Source organism: Malurus melanocephalus, unplaced genomic scaffold (genome assembly GCF_030028575.1).
Source record: "Malurus melanocephalus ecotype Western Australia unplaced genomic scaffold, MMel_1.1 scaffold_109, whole genome shotgun sequence".
Classification (NCBI taxonomy): Eukaryota; Metazoa; Chordata; class Aves; order Passeriformes; family Maluridae; genus Malurus; species Malurus melanocephalus.
Window position 1 is genome coordinate 1409341 of NW_026623341.1, and position 26946 is coordinate 1436286.

The window sequence follows — 26946 nt, forward strand, 5'->3', positions numbered from 1 at the left end:
TCATGCAGATTATTCCCACTGGCTTGACAGTGTATACTATTTCAGACTAGTTTTTCATATTTACTATTGACTAGTGGCAAGTGCCAGTGAGTCCAAAGATCGAAAAGCAGCTCCAGTGTAGAGAACCAAATCCTTTCTAACTTACAGAMTACATAGATGACAAATTTAGCTCACTTTCTAAGGATACAGATATTTACCTTGACCTTGTAGTAAAAAAGCCTTTGAGCAAAAACAGTCCCACCCTAATTTTATTCATACATAAAATTTTTCCAAAGTCTATCCCCATTTTGTTGTCAAAGGCATAATTGTGAAACCATAGGCCATCAAAGATGCCCTTATGGCAAGAAAACTATAAATGTTATCCCAGGTTGCATTAAGAGGAACCTTGCCAGCATGTCAAGGGAGATTTGGGGTTCTGAGTGCTGTTCTGGGCTCCCCAGGGTAAGAGAGAAATGCACCTACTGGAGAGAATGCAGYAAAGGGCCACAAAGATGCTAAAGGGATCAGAGTACCTCTCCTCTGAGAAAAATCTAAGAGATCTGTGGCTGTAGCCTGGAGAGAGAAGGCTCAGAAGGAAATCTCATCAATGTCAATGAATACCTGAAGGGAGGGAGTGTAGAGGACAGGCACAGTCTCTCTTCAGCAGTGCCCAATGACAGGAACAGAGGCAAAGGGCACAAGCTGTACACAGATGGTTCCGTCTGAACAACAGGAAACMCATTCACTGTGAGAGTGACTGAGCACTGGAACAGTTTGTCCAGAGAARCTGTAGAGTCTCCATCCATGRACATATCCCTAACACATGTGGACATGGTTCTGCAACCCGTTCCAGGTGACAATATTTAGAACAGGGCTGTTGGGCAAGATGACCTTCAAAGGTCCCTTTCAAATGAAACGATTCTGTGAAACCTCTGTAGAGAAAAGCTGTGTTCTGTGTGGTAAAAATTACAATCACAGTCTAAAAGAAATAATACAGCTATTTTAGCTATTACAATTAAAACCAAAAATCCTAAAAAGCCCCACAAACAAACCCGAACAAAAAACTGCAAGAAACCAAACAATTTTGTGCAACTAATGTCAAWCAATTTGTAGGTAAAATACAACTGCTACCATTTCAAATTTAACTCAGGGAGGTAAATGCACTGTAAGAAGATGAATTTTACACTTTGAAGGCTCTGTGTTCTGAAAGGCTATCATTCAGAATCTTAATCAGCATGAATGCATGCAATTCCCATTTTAAGACTTTTTTTTTTTTCAGATAATATAGAAAATAAAGAAATTCAGACCAATGGAGCACGGATGTAATTCATTTTTGCCATGCAGATATGAAAGGCTGGATACCCCTTTAAAGTCTGAAGTTGAATCTGATTCAACCAGGATTAACACTGCAGAATATACAGCTTCACTTGAAATTTATAATCATGCCAAAACAGTTGTTGAAATTAGCATCTATAATGAAAACAGATACATTCAATCATAGATCAAAAGCAGGCAAATAAAGGCTAAAAACCAGAAGGTACTTCAGTTTGTTCAGCGAGCTTCTCTATAAACTGATCATAAAAATAAAAAAAAAATTATAGGCATTATCATTCAAATGCTCAGCCTTATCTTTACCAAGAAACACAGTCATGCTGCTGAGGGCAATAACCCAATGATCATGGGGATTTTTCAGAAATTTAATGCATGAAAAGGAATCCATACAAAATGCTTTATATGCACACTAGAAATTCTCCAAAAAATATTGTAAAGCTTCTTGAAAGAGCCACCCAAGAAGATCAGGATTTTGTAAAAGAGATCACGTACTCAAACTACCTTCCAAATTCAGCACTGACAGAATAAAACAGACATGATCAGGATCGAAAATGATCATGGGATGCACTATCAGAAGTCTCATTCTTACACTGTCTTTCATGAAGCCAAAATATTTAAATATTTAAATCAAAAATGGTCTATGACTTTGTGGCTATTATGCCCTTAGTACCTTGTAGAATATTTTCTTTCTTTGGTTTTGTCTTCCTTTTTTTTTTTTTTTTTTTTTTTTTTTCCTTCAGTTGCAGTAAGAAGGAAAATAGAGACTGTCTGTGGCAAAATTATTGATGTTAAAGAGTTCTGCATTGATATCCACATAGATTGGTAGCTGTCTGATTATTTTATGGAAAAAAGACACATTTAAAATAATTTTCATGAGGTTCAATGCAAGATCTACTCTCCAGGCAGTAATCTGAGAGAATGACTCTTATAGCTGCTAGTAGATCTAAGTCTGGTCTTAATCTCATTAGAGTTTAGGAGAMTATCTGAACAAGTATACATACCTAGGGACAGATTCAACCACTGATAYGCTGTGAAAAGACTGAAAAATATTTTAAAATAATTAAGCTTCAAAAATGAGGCATTTCCAAAAGATGTAGCAGTTATTAGCTACCTATTTCATAAAAGTAAAATATTAACCTTAAAAATATAATAAATCTGAGTTCTTTCTGTTGGAAARGAAAAAAAAATCAGTTATGAACCATAGCAACTGAAAGGACAGACCAGCAGTAAACCATTGATTTATTCCTGTATGTAAAATAAGCCTGATAGTAAAGATTATCATACTATAAACTTCTTACACTCTACATAAATAAATTTATCTCTGAAGATTATACTGTCAAATAGGAAACTTTTTATAGCCACATTTACAATATAAGACTTGTTGACTATGCCCCACTAAGTGAAGGGAAAAGCAAGCACTGACTTGTACAGAAGCAGGATTAAGCTGWAGTACTTGAGGCAATATGTACCATTTCTGTGGGGATAATTCAAGTGGCAGATTATTATAGCAGGGGGAAAACAAATTCTTCACTGAGCTTTGCTGTAGGCCTGTGTGGTTCATTTAAATGTAGCACAACTCCAGCTTTGATAATATATGTTCCCCAAGTAAAGTAGGGCATCGGTTCAGAGTGAAGCTAAAATGTTTGTCATGTGAATTGTAAACAACAAGCAACAGAAGAAAAATATAATGGAAGTAAAATCACACATCTCCACACTCCAGTCTTGCTACAAAAATTTGGTTTAAGCAGAAAAATCACTCACTTTAAACAATGGAGACTATCTAATAGAAACAGCACATATTAATACTGTCAGTGTGACAGATGGTTCTGCAGTACATAATAAAGTAAAAGAAATTCTGACGAGAAAGAAGATGTATCTGATAATTTGCAAATCAGAATCCTGGCAGAACAACAACGGGAAGATAACTGAGTGCACTTTATGTTGGTGCATCTTTAATGCTTCACATTTCAAGACAATAAAGGAATGGAGGTGAATACAAGCACTTGGAGAACTGAAAGGGGAAACAAAGAAGAATATGTTTATCTGCTGCTAGAAATATACACTATAGCAAATTTTAGGTTAAAAAAATAATTCTACATTTCTAAATAGCTCCATATTATCTGTATGGGGGTATACATACACATTAAAAATATTCTAATGGGTAATCTAATTCTAAAAATCATTTTTAAAGTTGACACATTTAAAAAGTACAAAGGTTCCAAGTTAAGAACCAATAAATTTAAAACATGCGTAATTACAAGAATTTCTGTGYCTAACACTATCGTTTTAACTTACAACATATACAGAGATTGTCAAGGTTTTTAATCACTGTTTCCTCCAAAGGAAATCTCTGTCCCCAAAAATATCAGATAGACTTAAATTATAAATTGTATTTTCAGGCAGCTGGAAAGGGTTACAGTTAGTGTATATTTACACTGCACAGTATATACCCAGTATATATCTTCCTTCTCCAATGGCAAATTTCAGGGTTTATTTCTTCAATATCCATTAGCCARTGAGCTTCATGAAGAAGAAAAAAAAAGCTGCATACAAAATATTTTGTCTGTGACGTATTTCCTAAAGTTATAATTTGTACTGATGCTTAGTAAGTTTAATGAAGTTCTGATTAACAGAATCCTTTGTAGACTAATCACTGAGTCTCAAGAAACAGCAATAGTGACTAACATTCTCTTAGTACTTTTGCCAAAATCTATATTGTTTTGTCAGTAGACCTATCAGGTATTTTGTTATGAACATTTGCTAGGGACATGGACGATAAAAAATGGTCATATCAATGAATTTAGCTTTTATCCTGAATAAAAAGGACAAAAGAGATCAGAAAAGTTTAGCGAAGTTTCTATTTTTTTTTTTTTTTTAGTTTTTCATGCACATACTTGTATTAAAAAGAAGAAATAATTGCTGGCAGTTGTACAACACAGAGGTAAAAAAAAATTTGCCTAATCACAGAGGAAGACAGAAACAGCTGCTACTGAGTTTCTGAATGCTGTGTACAGCTCTCAGAAAGATTTATGTTGACATCTGAGACTGCGAATTTCCATTAGAGTCGGACATAGGGACACAACTCTCATTTACTCTCCATAAAAATGCATGAGTCCTGCTAAAGGCATTTCATGTATCATAAGGATATGTGATAAAGGTGCTCTGAGAATTACTGCTCACTTGACCATTTTATGATTACAAACTAATGGCAATTGTTAGGCTGTAAACTTGTAGTTACATTTAAGTAACTTATAGGCCGAACATTATGAAGTGTTGCTCTATCAAGCCTGACAAAAAGGTAGAGATGGTGAATCTATATCCTTTGCAAAGTATTCAAGTCAAGATTTCAAGAAACATTTACTTGAAATAAGGACTTTCAGTTTACATTTTGTCACTATATAAACATACATGAATTAGTAAGTTAAGCCTCTAGGATCCAGGCCTCCATGCACATATAGACACCAGAGGTGCCCCATGGATTTTTTGTAGACTAATACTTTTGCTGCAAGTATCTTGAGAAACACAAAGGAAAATGGATGGCACTACAGTRTGTAATGTAGTATAATATAGAAGTGTATTGGGTTTGTATGGCCAGGTTTTGGCAGCCATGGTAGTTGCAAAGGTGGCTTCTGGGAGAAACTGCGAGAATCTTCTCCATGACTGGCAGAGCCAAAACCAGGCAGCTCCAAGACTGCTCTTGGCCAAGGCTGAGTCAATTACAAGTGATGGTAATGCATCTGTCATAACATATTTAAAGAGAAAAAAGACCTTATTGTGCAGATTTAATTTAATTTAAGGGCAGGGTGAGAACACRTGAGAGGAACAGCTCTGCAGACACCAAGGTCAGTCCAGGAGRGGGAGGAGGTRCTCCAGGCACCAGAGCTGAGATTCCCCTGCAGCCCRTGGAGCAGCCCATGGTGAGGCAGCTTTGGGGAGAAGGTGTTTTTAAGGTCTTATTTTACTTCTCCTTATCCTGCTCTAAATTCAGTTAATATCTCTAATTCGAGTATGTTTTGCCCGTGACAGTATTTGGTGAGTGATCTCTTCTAGTCCTTATGTCAGCCTATGAACCTTTCCTTACATGTCAGTTTTTGGAGGGGAGTGATAAAAAGGCTTTGGGGGATATCTGGTATCCAGCCAGGGTCAACCCATTACAAGAAGGTACACACGAACTCGATTTAAGTGACTAAGTTTAGAGGATAGTGTAGTGAGACAAGTGATCCAAAGATACAATGAAAAGAGAATTTAAAGCAAGAGCCTGACAATTCCATTTGACAGCACATATAAGCTTGGTGGAGCCACATAATTTTAATTAATTTCTTCAAGTAATCTATTTTCAGACATCAGACATTTCAGAGCTAGGAATTAATACTCTGGTAAATCAGAAATGCAGTAAGAATGATTACATACAGTCAGGTTTAAAACTTTGCTGGAGGTTGTATAGACAGCTACTGTACTGGTTTGGGCTTTGTTGGAGTTAATTCACTTCCTAAATTTAGCTGGTGTGGTGCTATGTTTTGGACTTGTGATCAGAACAGTGCTGCTAACACACCAATGTTTTAACTAACACACCAATGTTTTAATTATTGCTGAGCAGGTTCTGAGCATCAGGACCTTTTCTGTTCTCTGACCACCCCTCAGGGCACAGGCTGAGGTTGCACAGGTAGCTGGGAGAGTACACAGCCCGGACCACTGCCCCAAACTGACCAAAGCGACATCCCATATCACATGGCATCATGCTTAGCAATGACATCCATGGGAGAGGAAGGGAAGGACATCTGGAGTGAGGGTGTTTGTCTTCCCAAGTCACTGCTACATGGGATGGAGCCCTGTTTTCCTGGAGATGGCTGAATACCTGCCTGCCCATGGGAAGTGATGAAGGAATACCTTGATTTGCTTTGTTTGTGCTTGCAGCTTTGTTTTGACCATTAAAGAGTCTATCTCAACCCACAACTTTTCTCAGTTCTACCCTTCTTTTTCTCTYGCCATCCCAGCCTAGGGCAGTGAAAGCCACTGCATGAGGCTCAGCAGCCTGTCAAGGCTAACAGGCAGAAGTTAAAATAAAGTATTCTTCCCCAGTAAGTACAAATTAATTTTCAATGGCCTGCTTTTTCATTTAAATTTACTATGATACATAGACATATGTAAAATATATAGCAGAAAAGCTACCCTTGAAAATGTGTCCATCAGCCTTTAGTAATTTGCACCAAGTACATGACACTAATTTATTATTTTGCTAATGAGTGATATAAAGRCAGTCAGAATCAGACAGATATAAATCTACCTGGTCAGCTCACTGATTTTTTCAATCATCAGGTTTTACACACTGTATGGTATTAGCTTGTTCCATGACTAAACATCTATCTCTTTCTGATTGCTTTTTCTAAAGGAACAGCCTTTTTAGTATTTCTTCCCATTCGTGGAACAGAACTGTCATTTGATTATTCTTTTTTATGGTATTTCAAATATAAAATTACCAGGTTACAATGCTCTTTTTTCAGGATTTAGTAGAACTGATGCCAGCATCCTGTGTTATCAAGAATACAATGATCYGGAAATAATGTTACAATATAAGAAATAATCTTTCAAGACACTGAGGCATGTCAGTCAGCAGGTAACAGCATTAGCACAAAAACTCACACAAAGAGGTGAAGAAACAAATCAAACATGAAAAATAGGAATTAAACTGAGGAAAAGGAAATATTAGAAGCATTAAAATGACACATTTCTAAAGAACTGGCTGGTCTGTGTAGTGAAGCATTTTCTCTTTTAGATGGAAAAGTTAGTTTTGCATAGTTCTGTGTGACAAGTTTTAAGCTTAAATCTCAAACACTCTAATATTTGTATTTTAACTCTATTCATCCTGGACTTCAATAAAGAAACCAAATTAGAGTCTATAGCTGGATAAATCCTAACATGTGGTATTTGACATCTTTGCCAATTATACCATATTTGTGCTGAAAGAAGAACATTAAAAAAATAGCTACGCAAAGAAAGAACTGCAACTTGTAAGACTTGAACTCTGAATTGTGTAGGAAAGATGCTCCCAATATTAAACATATATTATTTATTTCCAGATAATTTAATCTCTACAGCAACTGATATAAAATTTTGATTATAGTTCTAAATATACATTTAAGCTAAGTTTTCCATTGTCATCAATAAAATATCACAAGTAATCACTTGCAAGTCTGTCCCCACTTTGCAACACAAACACACACACAGCTCTGGGGTAGATTTAATGATGATAGGGTGGAACATAGTTCAATTAAGGGTCAGGAAAGGTATTTAAATGGGCAGTTAGCAGTTAATGAACTGAAAAATTCTACAGATAATGAACAATTTGGAGAGAAAGATACTCCAAAGTTATCTAATGAGATGGCCTTAACTGTGAAAGTGATGGTACTACATATGCAAGACTAAAAATGATTTCAAATTAGAAATTATGGAGAGAAAATACAGAAAATGGAAGAAAAAGAATAACAAGAAATCAGCTTAAACTACTATAGTGGTACTTCTAAGRTGTCCTCAAATACAGAAAATAAAGCAAGCTTATTTGTATCATTTGTATTGTTTGTCAAGAAGCTTGGGCTTAGGATACACAACTGTGCTGAAATTCTAGAGTAAAGACAACAAAATAATTATTCACCCAACTTTCGTTAGAGGAGAAAAGGCTTTGAAAACCACTCACATACACACAAATCTACTGAAGACCCAGCACTTACAAGTTCTACAGTAATGCAGGTGATATTTCTCCAATTTTTCTCCACCATTCAAATGCTCAAATTGACTGAAAAGATGGGCTGTCACTCAGCTGTAGGCCATGCCATGTATGTGGGTTATGACCTGGCAATTTGGTTTGACTGCAGGAATAACACGGTACATTAACAGCAAGTGGATAKTCAACATTAATTTCAAACAAGGAATTATGCTAATTTCAGAGATTTATGGAGGAAAATATTATTTCTTCTGTAATTAATAAAATGTGAATTTGGCAGAAGCACAACTATAAGCCAGATACTGATTAAACAGGGTTATTTTGTCTTCAAATATATGAAGATAATAAAAGCATCCATTAGATTTATGAAACACATGAAATAAACATGAAATATAAAGTAATATTAAAATATATTGAATTTGTGCTTTATTTAACTTTAAATATTAATTCTACATTTAAAACTTAAATTTAAAATTTCAGCTTAGTCTTCCATGGAAYATCTGCTTTTAATATATTAGGAGTAGGATTTCTTCACTTTTAATGTTAGATGTTAAGCTGTTCTTTCAAAAATTTTTGCCTGGTACAGGGAGGTGTTTGCCAAGGAAATTGAAAAGAAGAAACTGAATCATTTAGTCAATGAAAAAGAAAAAAATATTCTAAGACAGAACCAGAAATTAAATTTATCTGTCCCCTTCCGCATGATTCCTGTTTTCCAGAAATGGAAGCTAAAAGGATGAAAGGAAGCTGTGGTTTTCCTCCTTGTTACTTGTATAATTTSTTCAGTGCACTGTAGTATCATATTTACTTCAACACAATATTTGTAAAATATACAAACACTGGAGAAATACTCCAGGTACTTCAACAGCTTTTCTGGCCTTACAGCCTATTCCAGGAACAACACCCAGTATTTCAAAGGTTCCTTTATGCCCATAAATGTTATCCTTAATAGCTAATGACTTCTTTGACTTTTATATTCCTGCACAAGCAAATGATTTTTAGAAGAGCTTAAGCTGGGGAGGAAATGAGACTGAACTAGCTGATCTTGTTTAGTTTGTAAAACATAAGAACTAGAGCTCTCTTAACTGACACCAAAAAATCCCTCACTTTGGGGCATTTTCACTTTTGGRTTTAGGGCAACACTGTGTCTCAAGGCTATTTATAATTAAGGGAAATATTTACTATTTAATTTTAAAAAGACATATTAACACATAAAAATATTTCTTTAGWAATTGAAAACATTTTTTCCTGTTTCACTCTTCTACAAGTATATTGTGTTTTCTCTTTTGTTTAATACTCCAAGGAATTAGGAAGAACCCCCCCCCCAATGGAGGGGCCATAAATACAATATCAATACAACGAACATAATTTGAACTGCACAGTCTTTAAAAAGTGGAAATTGTGACAAGATAGAATGCAGCTGGACATTATTCCATATGAGCCCACATAGTGCAAATGATCTCRCATGAATTTTTTAATAAAATTGACYGTACACTTTGAAAAAATGTGGAAATCTGCAGTGTTACATTTTCAGCAATATTTCTACATTTGTATGTTTCTTTGCGGTTTCCATTTTCTTGAAAAAATTGTTTCATAGYGTTGCCAGTGATGATCCATGTCACRGAAAATGCCATAGTGGCAGTAACAAGTGCATATTCTAGCAGGAACATTCTTACTGTACTGATGGCTACTTCACACAGAAGGGAGCTGCTTAAATGTGAATGAATAAACATCAAAGACTAATAACACAGCAGGACTTGTTCTTCGCACCGCCTTGTGTAGCTAAAAAACGCTCTTTCGTTATGCTAACCATTCAATTCCATCTGTTGAAATCCTGCCAGCCACATGTCTAACATAATGACAAAATTTGTACTTCAGAGTGTCATTCACATGTCTACCATGCCTATGAATTTCTTCCCATGGACAATGTTACAGTTGTATAAAATAAATTGTGATACATGTCAAAATGGTTGCTGAAACATACCAATGGAGAAGCTGTACCTTCTTAGGAGAAGTRACATCATATCTTAAAAATTAAAAAAAAAAATAAAAAAATAGGTCTGTGCCAGCTCTTCAGAGTGCAGAGACAGGTGTCTCCTCCCCTCAGCTATTAAAACTGCTCTGGCACTCCCAAGCACTCCCAATGCAGTGTATGCTACTGCTGCAAGCGTTGCTTTGTCAGCAGTGTGAACTAAGCTCTTAAAAATGTTCTTGTTTGGTTATCATTTTGCCAGATGGCTAACTTTCTTCTGAGGACAGARACAAAATGGCTGAGACTGAACTTCAAATATTTTGCTAGCATAGATGCAATGAACATGGTGGAAGAAAAAAAAAATCACATTTCCAACCAATACAACTAGGGGGATGAAGAAATCTGTGTGTCATTCAAGAAGGCAATAATTCTGGTGTACAAAAAGTTCCTTTTGCAAGCAGGTACCTCTCCAGTAGAGGACTTTATTGGTATGCTAATCCTAAAACTTCTCACAGTSTCCTTAGTCCTGAAATTCAGCCATAATACATTGGGATTTTGTAAGACACGAAAAAACAGCAGTTTTATTCTTGCTTAGCTTTGAAGGCTACTACAAATAAATGTGTTATTAAGGTCAGAATAATCCCTAACAACAAAATTTGTCAGTTTTAATGAAGAGGTTGATTTCCATGATAACTTTACCACATATGTATGTGAACATATTCATGGACTACACTYTTCCAGATTACTTGTACAGAATGGCAGAGATAGCTGATATTCTAAAGAGCACAAYGTCAGCTGCTCTGTATCTAAACCAAACAGGTGATTTAAATATTAGCAAACTTTTAAACATTTTTTTCTTTATAAAAAAGAGGAAGAGGGACTTTTTTTATGTGGGCAGATAATGATAAGGCATAGGTTTGGKTTAGGTGTTAGGAAAGAAGGCTTTACTCAGAGGGCAGTGAGACTCTGGAACAGGTTGCCATGAAATTGTGGGTCCTGCATTCCCGGAGRAGTTCAAGGCCAAACTGGACAGGGCTCAAGCTACTGGGCTATTGGGAGGCATTGYTGBCCATGGTGGGGTTGGGGGAGTTGGAACAAGATGATCTTAAAGGTTCCTTTTGACTTAAGGTTTTGGGTTTTTTTTGTTGKTGGTTTTTTTTTTTTTTTTTTTTTAATGATTCCATGTTGTATTGCAAAGAGAGCTAAACTGAGGAAATTTCTTTGTGAACTTTGTATTTTCATATTGTAACCTTTGCTTAAAATTTCAAAATGAAAGTGTTGTAGGGGTCCATGAGGCTGGATGGAATTCCCTTCCTTTCCTCCCTGAATGTCTGTACACTCAGGCTCTGTTAGAAGGCACAATTTGTCTTCTAAAGTGGGATACTGGGCCCAACATTGTTTAATTTATTCATCAATAACTTGGATGAAGGGGCAGAGGCGTCCTCAGCAGGTTCACCGATTACACAAAGCTGGGAGTAGTGGCCGATACCCCCGAGGGCTGWGCAGCCCTCCAGAAGGACCTCGAGAGGCTGGGGAGATGGGCAGAGAAGAACTGACTGAAACCTGACAGGGGTAAATGTGGGGTCCTGCACTTGGAGAGTTCCACCTGAAAATTAGGAAGAACTTTGTTACTGTGCAGGTCACCTTGCATTAGAAYAGATTGCCCAGAGAGKTTATGGAGTCTCCCTCACTGGAAATCCTCAAGAACTGTCTGGACACAATCCTGTGCCATTGCTCTGGGATGACCCTGCTTGAGCAGGGAGGTTGGACCGATGACCACTGTGGTCTCTTCCAACCTGACCCATTCTGTGATTCATGCCCCAAATTCTGTTCTAATCTCTGCAACAATAAGTGAGGAGGAGATAGGAGGAAGGGGTGCAAGCTCTGACAATATATCAGATACTATTCCTGAGTTAGGGAAGTGAAAGGATGCAGCCCGCACCTAAGAAAGGACTGTTTCACCATAGGACTCAGGATGCTTCCCTATGTGAGCAGAAAGAAAATGGATCTAAATGGTGCGTAATTCATGCTGGCATTCTAGAACCATCCCTATATATTTTCCTTATTTGTGCTAGCTTCCAGACTCAGACCATGGTTGTGAGATGTATTTCCCATAGCATTTTCTTACTATTTTTACAAGTTTGGATTAATTGTAAGCTTTTATTTGTCTGCATTTATGTCTGTAAGTCTCAAAAGATTGATGCTACATTTTAAASAGCACTTTAAAAGTACTTTAAACAGTACTTTCCGTAGTTTTATTAATTACTATGCTCTTATTTTATGTTGTTTCTGAACAAATGCAAGKTTCAGAGTGTGGTCTATGCTTTATAACTTCAAAGAGCTGCCTCTAGAAAATTCAGTGAGTAAAGAATCTAAGTTAATGAAATGTATAAATAGTAAATGATACGGTAATGCATGAGAAAACTGATTAGTGCAGAATGGATCTAATCATGCAGATACTAAATGCTTTCAGAGAAGTACCWGTATTCAATAATGCTTATCATGGCTGAAATTCAGTCTTTGATACCTTTTACAATAATATAATCGATCTGTGCTTGTAAGCCTTCAAGAACTCTATTGAAGAGGCTTTGTCCTCTTGATTGGTGCTTTCTTTCTTTTGGCTGTTCAGTATATTGTGTGAAAGATACAAAGTCAGACTAATAGGAACTTCTGAAAGAAACACATGGATCCACTTTCCTTGGGGGAAACATCAATTCAGCTGGGAACAAAGGTGAATGAAAAATACAACAGARATCTACAAACTTTAGTATTAGCTATTAAGTTATTTAAAAAATGAAATATTGAATGCATGTCATGTGCATAATGGTAATGTCAAATGATGACAGTAATGGTAAATGTCAAATATTTAACATTTAATATCCTCTTTCATACCACGTATACAATGGAATCATAGAATCAATCATAGAATCATGGAATCATAGAATCAGAGATCATAGAATCAGAAAATGGCCTGGGTTGGAAGGGACCTCAAAGGTTTACAACCCACTGCCATGGAAAGGGATACCTTTCACTGGACTAGATTGCTCAGAGCTCCATCCAACCTGGCCTTAAACATTCCTGAGGATCAGTCACTCACAGCTTCTCCAGGCAAACTGTTTCAGTGCCTCAGAACACTCATAGAATTTTTTTTCCTAGCATCTCATTGAAACCTACCCTCTTTCAGTTTAAATCAATTCCTCCTTGTCCTGTCACTACATGCTCTTATAAAAAGTCCTCTCCAGCTTTGATGTAGGCTCCCTTCAAGTGTTGGAAGGCCACAATTAGGTCAAATTAGCCCAAAGCCTTTTCTTTTCCAGGCCAAGCAATCCCAGCTCTCCMCAAAGGAGAGGTTCTCCATCCCTCTGATCAATTTGGGATTGATCTGGACTCAGGCCAACCGGTTCTTGTCCTTCCTGTGCTGGAGGCAGCACTGCCACTGCACTCATAAGAGTGCACTAGAGGGGAAGAATCACCATATCACTCTATTTGAAAGTTATTATACATAAAATAAAGAGTGACAGTAGTGACACTGGAGAGCTGCACTGCCTCCAGTTCATGCTGTTCTATTTTAATGTAACATTTTCGATGCATAAATTGAAAAAAAAAAAAAAAATTCAGGAGTTCTGAATTCAAGACTACGCATTTTTTCTAAATGCCATGAAAGTCTTTTGCGTACCAAGTTTTGTGCCCACATAGTCATAGCAATGTGCAGAAGTCATTAATCACCATTTGCTTCAGAAACTAAAATTATTTTTTCCATGTAAAGGCACATTTTTTTTTTTTTTACTTCCAATGATAAGGCTTAATATAATAATTTAAAACATATATCTTAAACTCTGTGTATGCAGTATTTAGTAATGGAAATGTGGATTATTCATTTATTTCTCCAGACTAACATTTGCAACAAATAGTGAATATAAATATGCATATATGTATGAGTGTATAAATATTATATAGTCTTGCTGGTGCCAATTTTCATAATGGGATTTTACTGTAGGAATCATGAGAAAAGGAGATGTCTGAAATTATATACCAAAAGTAAATGCAGGATTCCTCCACTCCCTGCCAGCTATTGTTACTCTCCTAATTGAAGGATAGATTCAGGTTGGAGAGGATTTTCTTTATTGTTTTGAAGCAGTTGGCTCTGAGTCTAAAGAAAACATCATGCTGAGTTACCAGGAGCTGCATTCATTCTCATCTGAAAGCAGGTCATGCATTCATCTTTGCTCTGAGTTTCTCAATAATCTCAGCAATATGCAACACACATGCTGTTTCAGCCCTCTGAAAGGACTCACACTGGTAGCATCCCTTAACACACTTATTAATGGTCTGGGCTTGTCTTCCTTTTACTTCAGATTCTAAGTTTGCACASTTGCACAATGAGGCAACTGCAAAGTCTGCCTATGTCATTAACTGATTTTTTTTCCAAGTAGAAACACTCAGTATTTGTCCCCGAAAAATGTTAAAAATAGTATAATCACTGCAAACTCTGTTACTGCTTCTTAAAAGTTATCCTCAGATTTGAAGCAAAACCAAATGAACTGTCAGCATAGTACTCAGAACAACTGATTTAACAGTTCATCTTCAACAGGACTTTCATTACTGAGAACACAATCTGGGAAGCTATTTAGAYCCTATCCCCAAAGGGGTCTATTGTTCTGTATCAGTCAGTGACATGCTCAACTAAGTACCCAAAAAGCCCTCAAAATTASGAAGCATTGATTTTTACTTTTGGGTCTTTTATTTCTGTACTGTACATGAGCCAAAGAGGAAAAAGAGAATTAGCAGCAGCAAATGGTAATTTAGCTACATATGTTTAGTGTATCGCAYTCTATTCACACAGCTCTAAAGAATAAATTCAGGGAAGACAATACAAATTGGAGGCCACTAAAACATCACACAGACTACTCCATTTTTCCCAAATTGATTGTATAGCAATTACAACATGATAATCAACTAAGGTGGTCTGAAGTTATTATTTGATCACTTCTACTGATAGCAGTTCACTGTAAGTGTGGCTATGCTTGTGACTGAAGTACAAGACAAAGCTCATGTTCCKAGTTTTTCCACTCTATCCAAATAAAGCATCAATTAAAATATTTAGTGATGACCAGCTGGGTCTTATAGTGTGGGAAATAAACCTTTTCCAGGTTCTACAATCTCTGTAATCGTAAGCATAGAAGCTCTTGGAGGCAACCTAGAGAAGACTCAGAATATGGACAAGAAGAGGAAGAATGCTTCTGGAAGACAGGCCTTGGAGCAGCCTCATTCCAAACACACCTACTTATCATTTCATGGAATAAGTGTCAGAGAGAAAACAAAACAGCCATCAACAAAAACCAACAGCACAAACAAAATCACAAAAAAAAACCCAAACCAGCCAAAAACTGGCTAAATAAGCTGTATCTGCCAGGCTTCAGAATAACATAATTGATTCTTTTGTGGGATTTTATAGGGTGTATTATCCATGAATCCAAAGAAAATAGTAAGTGAMAAAATACAGTTTTCCATTGAGGCACACTACCATGAGCATCTGGATTGCCTTCATTTGCTGTTCACTAACCAACAGGACAAAGGCAGATGAACTGTGCAGCTGCTAGAAGAGAATAATTTACATGTTGATATGTAAGGGATATTGCTACCATGTGTTACAAAGATTGTAATTTTTTTTAGAATATGGACCTGAAGTTTCCTGTTTTGCCACAAATGAAGGAGCCAGAAATGAAAACACTTCTCTGTTGTGTTTATATCAGTGGTCAGCCATCCACGGTAAATTTTAAAAAAGAAAGGTAATTTGTGAGGGAAATATAATGACTGTTGTAGTACTTATAACAACAYAGACATTAGAGGTGTCAGTGGCCTTGGGTGATTTATTAGCTGGAAAAAGATTTATATTGTGTTTACCTTTAAGAAGAAAAAGTTGGAAGGAAGACTGCACATTACAGGCCAATCAGCTTTATCTCTGTCCCTAGAAAGGTCATGGGTATGATTTCTTAGAACCCATTTCCAAACAAATAAAGGAAAGTTTATCAGCAGCATTTAACAAATGATTATGAGCTCCTCAGCCACCCCTCATTGGACTTACTCTCTAGACCCTTCACCAGCTTCCTTGGACATGCTCCAGTGCCTCAATATCTTTTTTGTTATCAGGGGCTCAAAACTGAACACAGAATTCAACATGTAACCTCAMCAGAGCTGAGTTCATGGCAATGACYMCTTCCATAACCTGCTGGCTGCACTACTTCTGATACAAGTGAGGATGCCATTAGCCTTCTTGGCTACCTGGGCACACTGCTGGCTCATGTTCAGAGCTGGTGCTGTCAACCAGCACCTCCAGGTCCTTTTTCACCAGACAATTCATTCCCCTAACAACAGTTCTTACTGTTAAAGACAGAGACAAAAAAGGCATTAAAAGTACCTCAGCTTGAGTTTCTCCATTTTCACTAGGTTCCCCCCAACCCCCACCAATAATGTATGACGATTCTCGTCATCCCTCTTTTTGTTGCTAATATATTCATATAAACTTTTTTTTTACACCACTAGGAATACTAAGACTTTTACTCAAGCTATGGTGCTTCCAATTTCCTACCTGCATAACCCTCTGATACAGAAAATCAGAATGGTTTGGATTGGAAGGGGACCTTGAAATCCTTTAATTCCAACCCCACTGCCATGGACAGGGACATCTTCAACAGAGTTCAGAGTCTTCCTGAGTTGCCTGCCCCTACTTCAAAAGACCACAAAAGTTCATAACCTCCCCCTTTTTTTTTTCCTGAGTTCCAGCTACAGATCTTTGTTGATCTGATGTGGTCTTCACCCCTGGCATGCCTTTCAGCCCATGCACAGTATGAGATGGTCTACCCATTTTATTAAGGTTATGAATAAAAAAGTTTGCCTTTCTTCAAAACAAGTCAAAATAATAATAGTTAATACCAATATTGGCATACATAGAAATGCTTCCACTGTGATTTTCCTCACTACTTACTTTTTGTTTTGTCATTCAACCACATTGTACCAGAAAATTTCTCAACAGTGCCTAATGTACCATATCTGGTAGCCTTCCCATTGGAGAGAATTCCAGGAAACAAGCATTTAGATTGCTGGGAATACTCACCAAAAAAATATAACTTTAATTTCTCAGTTCAGACTAGTTTAGAATTTTTTTTTTAAATCATTCTAATAGACCACTGGTAGTGAAGAATTATGTTTTCTGCTCCTTACCTTCATAGCTTTGCTATTAATTAAGTTCTGTTGGTCTTCTACATTCACTTGGAAAGCAAAGATGGCCAAGTTTCTTCCTTGAAGTCTTTCCATTCTCCTTATTTATTATTTGAGAGAAAACAGCAATTATATTTCTTACTGTTAGGCCATCACAAGGAGATTGTTGACAAGAAATGAGAAAAATAATAGGAATTTTTAGTAGGAACCAAAGTAGCTACTGTAGTATATATACCCTAATGGTCACTGAGAAGAAGACAGAGCACCTGAGCACTTGCAATTGTGCRGGAAACAGAATTTTGGGGACACCTGTCCAGAATGACTGATACTTGTTTTGGATAAACTGAGTTCTGGAAGAAATCAAAAGAAGGAGATGTATAAAGAAATATACATGACTTAACACAATACTGTTAGAGATCATACCTACAACAGATGAGCAATTTTTAATGGTAGACATGTGAAGGAAATCTTGGAAAGGTGTTGAAACTTTATGGATACAGAAATATCCATATTTAATGTAAAAATGTTTCAAAATAACCTTTCTGAAGGATCCTGAACTTATGCTTCAGGGTAATCACTGCCTCCAAGTTGTTAAAYTGAAATCTACGCGTGGTGGTAGATGAAGAGTAAGGGAGAAAAATATTTTTCTACTGAATTCCTCAGTTGTTTCTCTGAAGTCAGGTTACAGTGCAAGATCAGACAGAGACCAAAATGAAGCTGAGGTCTGACACTAAATGGCAGTTCACATGTTTCATTTTCTCTCCCCCAATTCTCTAACATAATAATGAGTACAAAGAACTATGTGTCAATATTCAAAGTTATTGAAAATTATATCAACAATGAAAATCAAAGTTTTACTTCAGTGCTCAAACCCTGAGGAAGATTAGTTTACAATAAATATTTGACTTATTTCTAGCATTAGTGCTTCCYAAGATAAGGTTACTTCAGCATGAAGTCATTCAGGTGTGCACATCTGGAGTTAAAAAAAAAAGTCTATAGCTGTTAATACTTGGTACTATACACTACATTAATCGCTGAAGGGAAAACGTTATTCCCCTGGGCTGAGATCCTAGGAAAACACCCAATTCACCAGTGCAGATTAACAGAAACTGGGTGAACACTGGTCTTCAGCTGTGTCCTACACAATTAAAATTGAGATTTTCAGCATGAAACCTTCCAGAAATAGCAAAGCATTTCAGGTAAACCCATATAAAGAAAGAGTATGTAATTACAGTTGCATTAATATACACAATTTATGACACTTTAGAGAAATTCTAATAGAACTACATTGTATGGCACATTCAGGCATAGAATGCAAGGTCKTATATATATTTTTTTTAATTTGAGTAAATATAAATAACATTTGTAACTGCGTTTTTCAGACTTGCGTAATTTTCTCACCTTTTTAAATGAGGATAAAGCAAAACTAAATAGCCATAAGCTATTCTGTAACTTTTTCAATAAATGCCCTTTAAAAAACAAAACCCAGTCAATCAATCCATCAAATAAAACCTGCAGAAATTGTGTTGTTTTAAGCAATGACCCGAAATAGAGTTTTCAAATTCTTTATGCTACCAAGGTCAAGGTACAAGTGAATGCAGTTTAGAAAAAGCCTTTTTTATACGGGCAAGTTAAAACACTAATATTTCTATCTTGGTCTTAAAATAGGTAATATTTTCCATTGCTTTTTCATATTTCTTGTAACTATTTTTATTGTAAAAATTAGCATATCCATTTAATTATTCAAAAATACCCTCAAGGATTCTAGTAAACTGTTGTCTTGTAGTCTTTTAAGTTTTCAAATAAAGCACAGCCCTTTTTTTTCAAATTGAGGCAAGATACAAGGTAGTAAATGCCTTATGTTTGCAAAATGCTAGTAGGTTTGAACCCTGCAAAACAGTAAATAAGGGATTTTAAACAATAACATATTAAACATATTCAACTGCCACATTGCATAACTTGTTAATTTAACACAACCAGATGCAGTAATCTTACTTTTTAAATTAGGTAAATTTTATTATAGATTTATTGCTGCTTTTGTAAACAGTCACTTTAAAATGTGAAGTCAGTTCACTCTTGGCATTTTATTTGTCAGTTGTGTATATATGCTTAGAAGATATATTTTAGAAAGAAAAAAAATGCCACAAATATCACAAAGTTTTGAAGACAGTAACAGCAAAAATATCAAAAGGGACATGTCTTCGATCCACTTGTGTAATATGCTTTAGTACTTCATATAATATGCTGAATAAATAAGCAGCATATTATATCTTAAAGCCCTGTGAAATTAAATCTTTTTCTAGGTCTTGGATTTCACCTGGGCATTCATGTTTTGGATAAGGTTGTATTTCATATTCTCTGTGTATGCCTAGAAAAAACCAAAATGTTCTGTTGCAGGTACCTTCCCACCTGTTCAGTCCCTGCATCTTGTATAATGAGGATGGGAATGTGATTCCCACTAGCTATTTTTATTTGGCTTCTGTATCATAAAGTCACAAAACAACTTAGCTATAAAAACAAAAACAAAACACCAAACKAATATATACATAGGGTAGAGGCATCCTGTGTCTTTTCAGGCAATGAATTTTTAAAAGGTTTACTTAAAAAAATACAATATAACAATTGGCAAAAGCTATTCAGATGTAAGATTTAAAATGGTTTTATTCTGGGACTGGGCAGATGGGTGATTTGTATTAGATTTGTGTTTTGCTTTTGGGTGTGTTTTTTTTCCTACTAGATTTTAGTGCCTCATTTCCAGAAACTGCTGTCTGCATTTTTGTAGACAACGCTAATTCTCTAGCAGATTGCACTTTACTGTTGAATTTTAGAACAGTAAAATGGTAAAGAGAGTGGTTAATTTTAACTAGATGGAGTGCTGCCATTGTAAATATCACTAGTAAAGGGTGCAAAAAGATAGAGCATGCATTTGTTTAAAAAAAAAAATATGCATAGCCATGTTTGGGATATGTTTTGTAATGCCTTGCCTTTCTTCATGCTCCATTTCTACAGCTTCTAACCATACTAGATTTTCTGTATTTTTGTTTTGTTATTTAATTAGCAAAATACATTGAGGGTATTCAAAATTGCTTGGCATGTTTGAATATCAATACATGTAATCCACTTGAGTGACAGAATGATAATTTGTCTCTAACTTTGCCCAGAAGCTCTAGGAGACAGCTATTCCATCAGCCATACTCCACACATTAAACATCTTTAGATATATTATTTGTTTGGTTTACATACTTATTCCAAATACTGTGATCTTGACCTTCTGGTTAATTTGCTAATACAGGCACAACACCTCTAAAATAGATCTGTTGCCTCTTTAAGATTCTGATTGAATCCTTTACTTTCCATGAAACATTGTACAAAAAGACCAACATATCAATTTGCTATTTTCCTCAAAAATATTTCTAAAAAAAAATTTCTAAAATAATTAAGAAAAATAATTCACTTGGAGAACTACATTCTTTTAAACTACATTATAATCTTCCTGTCATTACAGATTACAGTTCTGACTTTCATTGAAAGTGTAGGAATATGTTAAGATTAACAGTGAGGAAATGTAGTTTATTAAATGAATTGTTTATATTAGCAGGCTACAAAATAAAAACTAGGATGGACTTTTTCCTTTTTCCCTTATAAGCTTGTCACATAAGTGAGAAAAATACAGGACATGAAATGCATTTTTATCATACAATTTCAATTGATAGTGCTAGAGTTAGTATTTTTCACATGATGAGATAAGCATTTGTCATTATAAAATGGATGAATAAGTAAGACAGTAAGAATGAGATTTTGACTAAATTAAAAAAAAAGTGTGATGCAATGAAAATCATGTATATATCTATATAAATAAAATAATGATACATACAGTAGTATAGATGCGTATAGCATGCCAACTTTATCTGACTGTTCTCCATGGAAGCTTAATTTAAGTGATCAGCCAACTTAAGAATAAAACTGAAACACCTATGTTCCCCTTCCTCACAGCATTAGTGAAAAGTTAGTTGCTCTTGGTATTGGAGGAATAGAGAAGGAGAAAGAAAAGACACCGCTGCATAAATCACAGAGTGACCCATAGCCTGGATACTGCGTGTATTTCTTGTCTCATTGTCTTAGTAAAGGAAAAACAGGAATTAAAAAGCCTTGAAAAAGGGCAACAAGGATGACTAAAACTTTGTGATGGCTTCTGAAGGAGGAAAGACAGGAAAAACAAGAAACCTTTGCCCTAGAATGGAAGGGGCATGGGGCAATGTGGCAGTGGCTCACAAAATCAAGGAATTGTCTTTTCATTCTTTTCCACACTAGACATGGGATAAAGCTGGCAGTAGCAGTCATTAAAAATAAAAATAAAAATAAAGGGAGATTTTTTCCATGCAACAGATGAGACCTGTGGGTCTATTTGCTGTGCAGTGCTGGCACAGAACAGCTGATATGCTCAGGGATCTCTGGAAATTGCTCAGTCAAAGCAGGCCCCTCAGAGGAAAAGTTCATATATGTTCAAGGGAAGATGGTGCAAGTACAGACTCACTGACTTCTACTGAACAGACCAGCACAAGCTCAGGAARAGAACCATTTGAGAGAACATGGGAKAGTACTGGAGGCCAAATAACATGTYCATTTTTCATATTTTTCCTGGCAATCCCCTTATGGGCACTGGTGGAAATAGCATACAGGGTTATGTGGTTCTTGGCTTGAATCCAAATGCACATTCTTTTGTTTTCATGTAACCATTACACAGAATGCAAACACTCAAATATTCGTGSTTCACTAAATGTAAAGAACTAGGCAGTGAATTATGAAATCAGCAGAACCCATCTTGTTATCTACATATAGTGTGGGAGCACGGAGGGGCATCTGTTTTTATAGGTGACACAGAATGTACCCCATACATATTCAGAGAGCCTAAAAATGTGAGAACCTACTGTTTTATGACTTGCCAGTTTTAATAGATTGTGGTGYCCCAGTGAAGTTGCTTCTTCCACATAACAGGATGGTGATATCCCAGTGAAATTGTAGCTTCCATATTATAAAATTGTCGGGAAGATATTCCCCACATAAAATGAATCGCTTCTTATGTTACTCCTATGCTAGGAGGAACTTAGATGCATAGCTCTCTGTAATGTGAACTCTGTAACTTTGGTGAGACTTTGCAAGCTCTCTATCACTGTCTAAATGAGATTAAGCTTCCCAATTGGCATTCTTCAAGCAGAAGCATGCTTTTTTTGTTACCTGGCACCTAAGACCTGAGCAAGCCTCAAAACAAATACTTTACCATTAAGTTACTTTTTGAGCTGATGGGGGCATGCAGCTGTGTAAATGTTCGCTGTGTTAAGCCTTTTGAAGTACAGGAGAACCTTTTGTATATTTTTATATATTGCCTGGAGGCACAGGTGACATGAACACCTTCAAAGAATAGTTCTACTTCCTTTGGGGTAAAGGACTGAATGTACAATACTGATAAGTGACATTTCTGTTTAAAAACACTTACCAAAACCTATACAAGTTTGATTCTTCAAAACAATCTTTTTGCCTAGTTTGCCTGATAAGACTGTACTCCTAGGGTCCCCCACAACTATCTGTTTCATACCAGCAGTGTATTTTGTTTACTTTTTACATGCTCTAAGACAAACAATTCTACATTACCATTTCTGATCTTGTATGCTGTCTGCATACCACAGCCACAGAGCAATATGTCTTCCAGACTCCAGTTTTGTGCTCATACAGCATCTCCATGCTTGAATTGTTTTAATTCCTTTCCTAGATCCCTGCAGAGGTCCTAGCTAGTTATAAGGCCTCCTGCTCCTTGCTCAAACAGATCAAGCAAATTAAAACACAAAGGTACTGCAAACAAGACACTCTAAAATCTAAACTTTGCTTTCTTATCAGCAGAAGAAAAGAATAGATAGATATCATAATGAATGCTTAAAAATAATTGCATTTTATTTGGAGGAAATGTAGAATAGCATATTCTTATGTTACATTTTTTTTCTGACTAAAATCTCAAGTACTGAAAGGAAAAAAAAACCTTGGCATTTTTTGATCAGTTATTCTGTTGATCAAATATTCACTCTTACCTGCCTTGAGTATAAAATAATCTTGWAAAAAAATGCTGCCAAAAAACTTCATCTCTGAAACCAATTATGTAGTCAAATAAAATCCAAAAAGTGATTAAAAAAGCACCAGTCCTCCTTTGTGAATCAAAAGATAGGGTCAAACTTACCTGTGACCCTACACATCTCCCAGACCACAAACTTGTAACACTAAATACATTTAAATTCTGAAAAAAAAGATTGGTAAACACAGAATGACATCAAAAGTTTCCTCTGTTTTCCCTAAAAAACCTCAATCAGAAAACCCCTATGTGCTATGCAGGGCCGAAAAAGTACAATGAATCTATATTATTCAATAACCTAATCTAAGGCAAGACCTGTCATAGGACTGTTGATATTATTTTCCACCCGATCAGACTGACAGCACTATACACATAACCCTTTCAAGACACTATGACTTCTGAACCTAGTCAGCATGCACATTTGAAAAAGGCCAATGTAAGCATGACTGGCTAAGTTTTTATTATATTTATGCTCAAATTTTGAAATCCCAAGCCAAACATACTGAATTCTCTAGGACCAAAAGATGCAAAAGCAGAGATGAGCCAACTGATTAAATACAATGAGAAATTTCAGAGTATTTTATGTGAACAGTTTGTTTTCCTCAAAATACCTGGAAATACTATGAAAAGGCTTTGGAATTCCTATTACATGCTCATTATATCAATCATATGTATATTGGATTGAATTGTATTCTGAAAGGCCCCCTGAGGCCAATGTTATCTTTATTATTAAGCTGCTGATTTATATAGTGTTTATTGTTGCGGCAGCCAGTATCTTTAATTAAGAAGACTAAAATACAAAAGAAGGTGGTGGGCATCCTTTCAGATGGTAATCTGTTTCCTGAAGCACTGATTCAGTGGCAATCTGCCCAGGATGGAACTGAATTACAACTCCCAGCATCCGTCTCATTTCCAATGAGTTGTTTTATTTTTAAACCAAGGGTTTGAAGACAGAAAGRTATTTCAGATAACACACAATTCAAGGACTATCCCAAAGGGGGTTTTTCATATTCATTTCAGCAAAGAAGCCTGTAGGGTTGTGTGTGTAATTGATTCACACATAATTCAAGGAAAGTTGARCTGTTCATTGTACTACAGAGTAAAATACCACATACATCATAGCTGAAGCTAGCAGTGGYTCTCACAGTTAAGGCAGCCTGACACTGGCCCATTACTGGACATTTTCACTACTTTCYATTTCCTGATTACCAGCCACAAAATTGAAACATCCCAAGACAAATTCCCAAAACAAGGAGACTCTAAACAATACTGGATTAATGTTCTTTTGCAGCTCATTCCACAGTGTGTGACAGGCATTAAGATTCATTATTTATTTGGATATTTGTGGTGCTTTGCTAGAGTAGGAGATACTTCTCCTTTCCTTTCTTTTCAATTCCACTTTTCGACCCTCCATATGAAGTTCTATCCTACRTTGGCATTGTTCAGATTGCTTAAAACGTGTGGCCAGAAGGGTAAAAAAGGAGTAGGGATCACACTGTAGCATTCACAGTAGAGGAGCACACCTGACTTTATGACCTTTTTATGTTTCTTCTACTTGTACRCATTGCTTGGAATGGTAACACCTGCTGAAGAATAGGGAATGGAGTTTTCTGTCTTCTAAAGCTTATCAGGAGAGGAGACCACCTGAAATAAATCCTTTTCCTGGACCCCATCAGAAGAAACTCGTATCAAGTATGTAATTTCTTTTTGCAGGATCATAACTGTACCTAATCTACCTTACTGTAGTTTTACAACACTCATGAAAACCCTTTTAAACTTTGCAACACTAAAAACTCTGTTCATAATTGTTTCAAATTCCCTKACTCTGGTTCCATGAACTCCTCCTGATGGTCAATGCTGAGTTCAGAAGCAAGTGCAAGGTAACTACCCCTACAATGTTTGGCATAAGCTCCCAAGCAAAAGAGGTGAGAAGTATAAGCAATTTCATTTAATTCACAGGATTCATCTCTGAAAGAAGAAAGGATGCTGCAGCACCTAAGGCTTGAAAAGAGTCTAGAGTGAACACGAGCTGGGAAAGAAGAATTATGAGAATGCACAGGATTGAATTTTCAAACTGGCCATCAAACATGAATGGGCAAAACAAATTATCAGACATCAACGAAAGTCTTTGTGCAGGTAGTAGTCCACTGCAGAATTAAGAAAGTGTGAATTACTTTAGCATGTATTGAAAAGTTTAAGCTCAACCATATTGTTTTTGAATTATAATGGGAAAARCTATTTACTATCTTCATCAATGACACAGATAGTGGGATCAAATGCACCTTCAGCTAGTTTGCATATGGTAGCAGGATGAGTGCTACAGATGATTCACTGGAGCAAAGGGATACTATCCAGAGAGACCTTGAACATGTGAATATATAGGAGAAGATATTTATGTTTCTCTCTTAAGAATGTTTATAAAAAATATTTTCAGTAGTTAATATTTCTACAAATGTAGCAATTGAAAAGGGACTTGGATAGTAATGAAAAGTTGACATAATAATATAGACAGTCTGTGAAGTAGCCTGATTTTAAAGCTGTATTACAAGTATATAAGCTATAAAATTACAAGTATTTAGGCAGAAGTCTTTAACAGCTGGGAATGATGAGGACGGATCTTAGGAAGTTGTTTTGTACCTATGTCTCTGCACACATATTACACAAACTACTTGGCATCTAAACTTGATTGCAAGTTAATCTTCCCTCTGAGTACAAAAGACAAGTACGTACATATCCGTAAACATAATAATTTAAAATATTTTAGGGTCACTTTATGTTGCAGGTGTTCACTTATAATTCTGCAAATCAGTAGGAGATGCATGATTTTTCACATAAAAGGGTCTGATKCTAAGCAGTGAATGCTTAAGATAACAAGATTTTTTGAGCACTAAATTGAGCCCCAAATCCATTGAAGTTCACATAGTGCACATAGTATCAGTACTGCCCTGAAATATTAACAAATCAATGTGCATTTACTAAAGCAATTATATGACAGTATTCATACTAACCTGCAATGAAAGGTTCTTCCTGGTCCATCAACACAAACACCTCCATTGTAACACAGAACTGAGCTCAATGTAGACTCACTGCAAACATCAACATCAACTTCACAAAACCTGCCAGTGTACCCACTYGGGCAAGCACAAACAAATGCATTGATGGCATCTTGACAAGAACCTCCATTAATGCAGGGAGCAGATTCACATTCCTGAGAAGAGAAATAATAATACATTGACTACACGGCTTTAAAACACATTGCTTATTCATCTCAACAGCAAGTGCAAGAGACTGAATCTGGAGATTAGAAAAAATATTGGACTTTTTATTGTCTGATAAATGGAAGTCTGTAATTTGGCACCAATTTGTTTGTATAGAGATCCTTTGATTACAACTCACACTCAAATTTGAAACTATACTTGTTCCTATTTGTTAATCTTGCATAGATACAAATACAGCTTTATATAAGCAGTTTTACAGCCAAAAGTATGCAATCCTACTCATGATTAATTTTTAAAGAATGTTTTTGAGCCACAGTCTATACAATTATTTCTTCTAATTTTTTTTTTATTTCTTCTAATTTTTTTTTTACATTAGGGCCAACTGCAGTAAAAA

General features: G+C 36.0%; 1 protein-coding gene across 1 annotated transcript in view; it reads right to left on the minus strand.

Moving 5' to 3' along the window:
- Window positions 1-26946, minus strand: part of EYS (eyes shut homolog) — a 685229-nt gene that overhangs the window by 354024 nt on the left and 304259 nt on the right. The window contains exon 28 of the mRNA XM_057369428.1: window positions 26343-26542. Coding sequence (XP_057225411.1) covers window positions 26343-26542 — 200 coding nt within the window. The remainder of the gene's footprint in view (window positions 1-26342; window positions 26543-26946) is intronic.